At 33.7% G+C, this 7,089-nt stretch overlaps 1 protein-coding gene across 1 annotated transcript; it reads right to left on the reverse strand.

Annotated features, from left to right (window-relative positions):
- Window positions 1-711: 711 nt before the first annotated feature.
- On the reverse strand, window positions 712-6,820 carry LOC106625648 (uncharacterized). The gene is made up of 12 exons (XM_036364365.2): window positions 6,084-6,820; window positions 5,486-6,020; window positions 5,327-5,414; window positions 5,132-5,260; window positions 4,902-5,068; window positions 4,113-4,271; window positions 3,425-3,543; window positions 3,121-3,283; window positions 2,872-3,044; window positions 2,382-2,488; window positions 1,505-2,315; window positions 712-1,442 (listed from the first exon to the last, which is right to left on the reverse strand). Exons 2-12 carry the CDS (start codon window positions 5,628-5,630, stop codon window positions 720-722), a joined length of 2,784 nt encoding a protein of 927 aa, XP_036220258.2. The 5' UTR covers window positions 5,631-6,020; window positions 6,084-6,820; the 3' UTR covers window positions 712-719.
- Window positions 6,821-7,089: the final 269 nt, after the last annotated feature.

The raw sequence follows: 7,089 nt of genomic DNA on the forward strand, positions 1-7,089 counted from the left end.
AACAATTTAGTGTATTTGGTTTAAATAAAGAAGCAATTAGTATGTGCAATAAAACATAAAATTTTGTACATTGATCTGGTAAGCCTACTCTTTGAGCAGAGAACGTAAATTATTATTATTGTTATAATTTACGTTATCTGGTGATAGTGTTGGTAAATGGTGCCAGGGAATCAAAATTAGTGTTGCCAGATAATCTTTTTGTTAACCAATCGGAGTTTACTTTCTCAATAAATGTAATTGAATATTAACGTGGAAGTTGGCTTAATTCATTGAAAACAGGGCTAATATATATTTATATATATGATTTTTTTTATGAAAAAGTTAAAATCTATTTTTAGAAACCAATCTTACATTGTAGTATGACATTCGAAGAATATTATGTTAAATTTTCATGGAGAAATATTTAAAAAATACGGCATTTGCAACAATTACTCTGGAGAGTCTCGGATAAAAGATAACGGTAGGAGGTTTTTCGAAATTTCAATTTTTCATTTATCCCCTTCTTACGCAAAGACTTTATGAGTTGCACCGTGTATATGTGTTAATTTCCGTGCTAATTATTTCAATGGCCATATTTTCTATTTCGCAAGTGATCGAACAAACCTCTGCAACCTTTGAATATTTTTGACAGTTTTTTGTTTACAGAAAGTGGCGGTCTAAAAGTGTATACTACAAATACCGTTATCTTAAATTTACATACATAAATCGCAGTTTATTGATTAAGTCATTTTTTTATTAAAAGTTATTATATGAATAGAAGCATTTATATTCAATCCGTTCATCCCATTATCCGTCGACTCTTCGACAATTTCTTCCAGAGTTTCACAAACATTTCTCATTCTTTTTTTTTGTCGGCTGCTTGCCATTGAACTTGAAGGGCCATTCGCCATTTGTGCAGTATTTTTATCGCAAACGCATTTCTTAATAGAGGATGTTTCCAATTTATTATCATTTGCTAATTGTTTTGCTCTTATGGAGCGCATTCCTTTAGAAGTTGTTGGTCTTTGTGATTCTTTGATCCGTTTAGGTTTGAGAATACCACTTTTCTCCGACTCTGTAGATTCACTACAGACTTTTGTTTTAAGTAAAAGATCGTTAGCTTGTTGCAGCATAGCAAAATTAGCGCTGCCGTCGTCGAGGCACCTTTTTCCACAATTTGGCCCCTGCATATTACCTGCCCGCCCTGCTTTGCAGTTGCATTGACCATTCGAAGGGCCCGATCTCGCTGAATCTTCACAAAAGGATTTATATAAGTGTCGCTGCATCTCATCCATTACCGCATTAGTATTCCACCCGTCATTCCGTCGGGTTGCGGCTCCGCTTTGCTCACAAGAACAGTTACTGCCTCTGGACATGCAAAATAATCTAGCTAAGTAAAGTGCTATGGGTATTAGGGGCAATACCAGCCATATCAAAATCAATAAAGCACTCCACGACACATTCTGCAAGTAGTGAAAAATAACACAGTCAGAAGAAGACAAATAAATACGCCTAAAGAATGTACCTGTAAATGTGTATTTGCATCACAGTCCCTTGTCGTCTGTTCAGCTGACCTAGCCGAGACCTTGCGACACAAGCCAACTTTATTAACCACCCTATCTGCTGCCATGTCTACATAACCGTCCAGTTCTTTGGCGTACATTTTCTTCAAGTCCGCCATTATTTCACTCAACTCATGGTTACTTTGTTTGGAAAAATTGTTTTTCAAACTCTCGATGCCATTTAGGCATTCACCTGTAATTTTGGCATAATTATCTGTAAAGAACTCCACAACCGTATTGCAATAGCTAGTTAAACGCGTAGCGCTTATAAAGATTACACTCTTCTCGTATTCGTCTATTCTGCGCGTCTTAAAGCTTTCCAAATTGCATTGCGGCAGTGTCTTCAATTGATTATCGAGCATATCGCTGTTGACGTACTTTTGCATTTGTGTATAAACCTCAATTAAGTGTTTCGGATCCGTTCTATTCTTAATATCTTCACACATGTTTCTGAGATCGAGGGTTTTTGATGTTCTCGCGCTTTGTTTGAAATTTATTGTGTACTTCTGTAGTTCCGGTGCACTTAGTTTCACTTCTTCAGTAGCGCTCTTATTTGGAAAATTTAACTTAATTTTTCTATCGACATGATCGTCGAGGATTTTCTTAAATGTGGTTTGGTCTAAGCAATTGTCTTCAATATTTTCCAAGGAGCGTTCGTGTTTATGTGTGTCGTTTCTTGTACAAACACCGTTATAACGGCCAGCACCATGCACAAAGTGCCACAGAAATGGATACAACACGAGTAGCAGAAATAGGAACATCAAAAAAGCCGCACTTAAAATGTGATAGAAACACATAACAATAACAGTTATAAAGTATCTCATAGCTACAGGTACTTACAATTGGAAAAGACAGGATCCATTTTCTTGATTGCAGCATCTAGCTTCACTTCTATAACGTTTTCCACAACATCTTAACAGCAACGCAATTATTAACACAGCTGTTATCTGGAGAGGCAAAGAAAGATTTAAATCACACTTTCAAAAACGGTTTTCACGCCGTAAGTGATGATAATCAATAGGTTGGTTCATTAAGGGATTTTCAAAAATTCCTCAACGACAATGTCTTAGTTACAAAGAAGCGTACAGAGGATCTTAAATTCGTGAACTAAAATCAGTTTTAAGCTTTGGCTCTAAAGCTGATTCCGAAATAGTTTGAATTTTCACTGTATCAGATACTAATAGAAGAAATACCAAATTTAAGCTGTATCTGAAAGTATGGTTTATATTAAAGCCTCGATTTACACAGAAAATCACACAAAACCAACACTACCAAAATCGGTGAATTCACCACAGTTCATCAAGGCACCATTTGAATTTTGTGTACTCACCAATAGAAGAAGTGTATAGCATATGATGTCCAGTACATAAATCGATAACGGTTCTTTTGACTTATCATCATTCTCTTCTTCCTTATCGGTACTTGCATAATCTTCATCGTCGTCGTTGTTATCTCCACGTGGTCTGCTGGCAAGTGTCGTTGAAAGCGATCGAAATTGATTACCTTACATCAGAATTGAAAATGAATAGTTGAATGACAAAAAATGTACATAAATCACTGAAAACTAAAAAGTACTTACCTTTATCGCCCAAATCCTTTGTTATTTCTAGAAAATACGGAGATAATGCATTTTTCGTTTTACTTCGTAAATTCTCTGGCCAGTTCATGGTCGTGTTGTAAAGCTTCGAAAAGGAGTAAAAGAACTTGTCCACAATACTAAAGATGCGATAGAAATCCAAGAGCTTAAATAAGGATTAATATCTGTTAAATATATACTTATTAATATCATGTTAAGAGAGAAAATTGGCTTTCTACACTTAACCTTAAACATTTGAATTGATATTTCAAACATATTAAGTTGGCGTTCATGAAAATATGCTTACCTTTTCCACTTGCATCGTTTTTGAAAGAAAGTTAGGAAAATCTAATTCTTTTAGGACTTTGCGACCATCGTCTGTTTGAGCCAAAACCATCGTCATATTTCGATAGAAAAAATGCATATCTATGTAATGAATATATAAAAGAATATTATATATAAACAATTTAGAAACTACTGTTAGCAAATGCGTCATACGCCTACGGTAGAGGAATAACGCAAAATTAGTATGTCGATAAGCTATATGTAAGTATGTGACTCCATCGGTTAACAACTTCGCTTTATACCCCAAACGTCCACACTATGGTAGTCAAAATGTGAGCTGTGCGAAAGTTACTGTTGAACTTAACTGTCAAAGCAAATGTCTGAAGCAAAGCGAAGCAAAACGTTAATCAGCAGTAAGAATGACGCGAATTGCATTTCTAATTTTATGAACTGATGCCCTTTTAAATTTACTATGTTCATGAGTTGTAGGGAAAAACGTTTTAAAGTTTGGAAATCTGACGTAAAACGTTTATAAGACAGGTAAAAAAATACTTATAACTTTGTCAACCGACTTGAGATATTATACATTCATTTAGACAAAAAAAAATCGAAAGAAATTTAAAAATCCCACCCCCCCTTTAAGCTATTGACAGTCCTTACTCGTAATTACCGTACAGTTACAATTTTTATTTAATTGTATACATACGTACAGTCACTCCATTCCAAGACTCCTAAACACAATAGCTCAAATTCGTTATTGACCGCTGCCACGCGTCTATTTACATCGGTTATATCCTCAGCAGGTGGGCACAGAGTTTTCGATTCATCGCTAACGTCACCCGTAATTCCAGTCCAATTGAGGATTAAATCTAGTTTACAACAAAATGTCTTACACCAACGAAAGGAAAAACAAGTAACAACGCTTACTTCAGTTGCACCGAAGCTATAATACCCTTAACAGGTGTATTTTATAAAGCAAAAAATACAAGCAGTGTACAATTTTTCTTGATATTGAGCGGTCAGTTTGAATAGCAGCTAGGTATATGCTCTAGTGATCCGATCTGAACAATTTTTACGAATATTCTACCATATTATTATACAATTGTTACGGAGATTATGCAATTGCCCTGGATAGTAATAACCTGTGCCAAATTTCGGAAAGATACCTTGTCAAATAAAAGAGTTTTACATTCAAGGACATGCATTTGATCGTTCAGGTTGTATGACAGCTATATGCTAATGCTGTCCGTTATAGGCGCTTCCAGTAAATAAACAGCTTCTTGAAGACAAAAGCACGTGTGCCAAATTTGAATACGACATCTTAAAATCTGAGGGACTAGTTCACGTATATACAGACAGACAGATGGACATGGCTAAATCGCAAATCATTTATATATGGTATTTATATTTTATAGAGTCTCCGACGTCTCCTTCTGTGTGTTATAAACTTCGGCGCAAACAGAGTATAATGTTAAGGGTATATTCATTATTTTACAAACCATTAGCTGAGTTACGTGTTTGCGTTTGGAACTCCTCAAAATTTAAACCGAAAACATGATCTAATTGCTGTGATGCCACGGAGGAATCACCTCTTGTTTTTGAATTATTCTCCTCTTTCATGTGCCTTTTGGCAACCGTGTTTTTTATAGCCATTATCACAAAATAGCTTGAATATTAAGAGAAAATTTTATAATAAAATCGTGATAAATTCATGCGTATACAAATTTACAGAATTCCAGCTAATAAAATGAGCATCAAAAGCGTTAAAATGCAGCGCACACATCTTTGATTACTCCTCTCAGCATAATCTCTGATCGGATTTAGATAGCCTTTGCAACGCAAAAATAAATAGATCAGCCTGTAATTTAAGCGCTCAATTTAACTCAGCTTGCGCACATGCAAACACATAGTACATGCAACTTACCCAATCAGCAGTACCGCAATAATTATAATTAACATGGCCATGGCAACTCCGAAAGTTTTCAATAACACGCTCCAATTTTCACGATCCTCTATTTTAAGTTATTATGCTCATATGTATTAAACTTTTACAATCAGCTTCATAACGGTTAAATTAACATACCATACGCTACCACCTTTGTACCAAAATCGTTAACGGCATATCCTGCCCATTTGGGTATTTCAACGGGTTCGTTCACGTCTCTGAACTCGTCATCTACTTGCCTTTCTTCGGGAATTGGAGTGTACCTAAAGCCACTAACTGGCATTTTAAATACAATTATTCATCGATAAACTATTTATATAAAAAATATGTTTGATTGATTTAACGGCTTTATTTCAAAATTAAAAAAAAATAATAAAAATCAATTTTGTTATTTACAAAGTTTGTACCAACGAATTGAATATTCGAAAATGAGCTGTCAATATTTGTAAAACAAAAAAGCAACAAATAACTGGTGCACAAACGAAGCGGTATGATAACGAATATAAGCGCATATTTACTTTTTAAATACACTGAAATTTGTGTGGCAATATTTCCTGCTGTTGAGCGAGTAATATCGTCCTGTTTGTTTTTCCTTTCCGACTATGCAGTTGTTGTTGGTGTAATAGTATTAAGAATACATTTTATTCATTTGTTGTTGTTGTGGCAGCATGAACTATATCACAATAAATTTTATTGCTGAAGTGAGAGTACTTAAGGGTTATATCCGATTACATACAATTGAGAATATTCTCCGAAAATTTGAAGTTAATCCGGTAAACAATTTCGGAGATATCAGCGTATGTGTAAGAATGTTTTTATTAAGTGATTTCGACTCCCAAAACTTTAAGCGCGTTTTGCTCTTTTTGTCTATTGTGTCAAGGGAATCAAACATTTTTCAAAATGAATCACCGATTTATAAAGTATTGTACCTTAAATTCTGTAAATGTACATTACTTTTATATATACAATATTAAATAAAAGGCCACTTCAAAATAAAAAGAATTTTTCGCAAAAAAAAAAAATAATTTTTTCTGACTTGCAAGTGGATATAACACTTTAATGGAAAATAAATCCGAGTTTGCTCCAGTCCCCTACGAGAGATTTAAAATTATTGATTTCAATCAATTTTTGTATACTGTTATTGAAATACCTGTACTACTATGCCTAGCAGGTACTAATGTTTTGCAATAAGAAAATTGTGGGTTGGATAATTTCACATAACATTACAGAATAAACAGTTATAGTGTCTAATTGGTTAATGTAGCAGCATAATGGACATTATTAGATCGAATATAGCTCTAATCTGGTTAGTAGTGCAATTATCGGGTTGTAAACTGTGTTTAAAAGCATAAATCCAAAATAAATGTACAATACTAAACACGAGGTTGAACAATTCTTTACAAAAGAAGTATTGGTACTTAATAACAGCGGTGCGAATTTTTAAATTCAAAAATTTTGGATTAAAAATTAGATTTTCAATACTAAATTCAGATGTTATAAAAACCTAATTTTTAATCTAAGATATTTGGAATTAAAAGTTAAAATTTTTTTTTTTAATTTTTCAATCCGGTTTTCGAGATTAAAAACTTAAAATTTATTTTTAATTATGATTCTGGGATTACAAAATAATAAAAAAACTTTAAATGTTAATACAAATATTTTTTATGCATTATTTGCAACCCTGGTTAATAAGTTGTTAAACACTTGACTCTAGACGCGAAACTAAGCTTTTAGATTATTGC

This window comes from Bactrocera oleae, chromosome 6 (genome assembly GCF_042242935.1).
Source record: "Bactrocera oleae isolate idBacOlea1 chromosome 6, idBacOlea1, whole genome shotgun sequence".
Taxonomy (NCBI): domain Eukaryota; kingdom Metazoa; phylum Arthropoda; class Insecta; order Diptera; family Tephritidae; genus Bactrocera; species Bactrocera oleae.

Bases quoted from the DNA above. Each gene is read 5' to 3' on its own strand.
- LOC106625648 (XM_036364365.2), bottom strand. From the start codon at position 5,630: ATGCCAGTTAGTGGCTTTAGGTACACTCCAATTCCCGAAGAAAGGCAA. The intron at 3,045-3,120 runs GTAAGTACTTTT...TTCTGATGTAAG, and splicing joins AAAGGATTTGGGCGATAAAG to GTAATCAATTTCGATCGCTT. The intron at 2,316-2,381 runs GTAAGTACCTGT...TCACATTTTAAG, and splicing joins GGATCCTGTCTTTTCCAATT to TGCGGCTTTTTTGATGTTCC.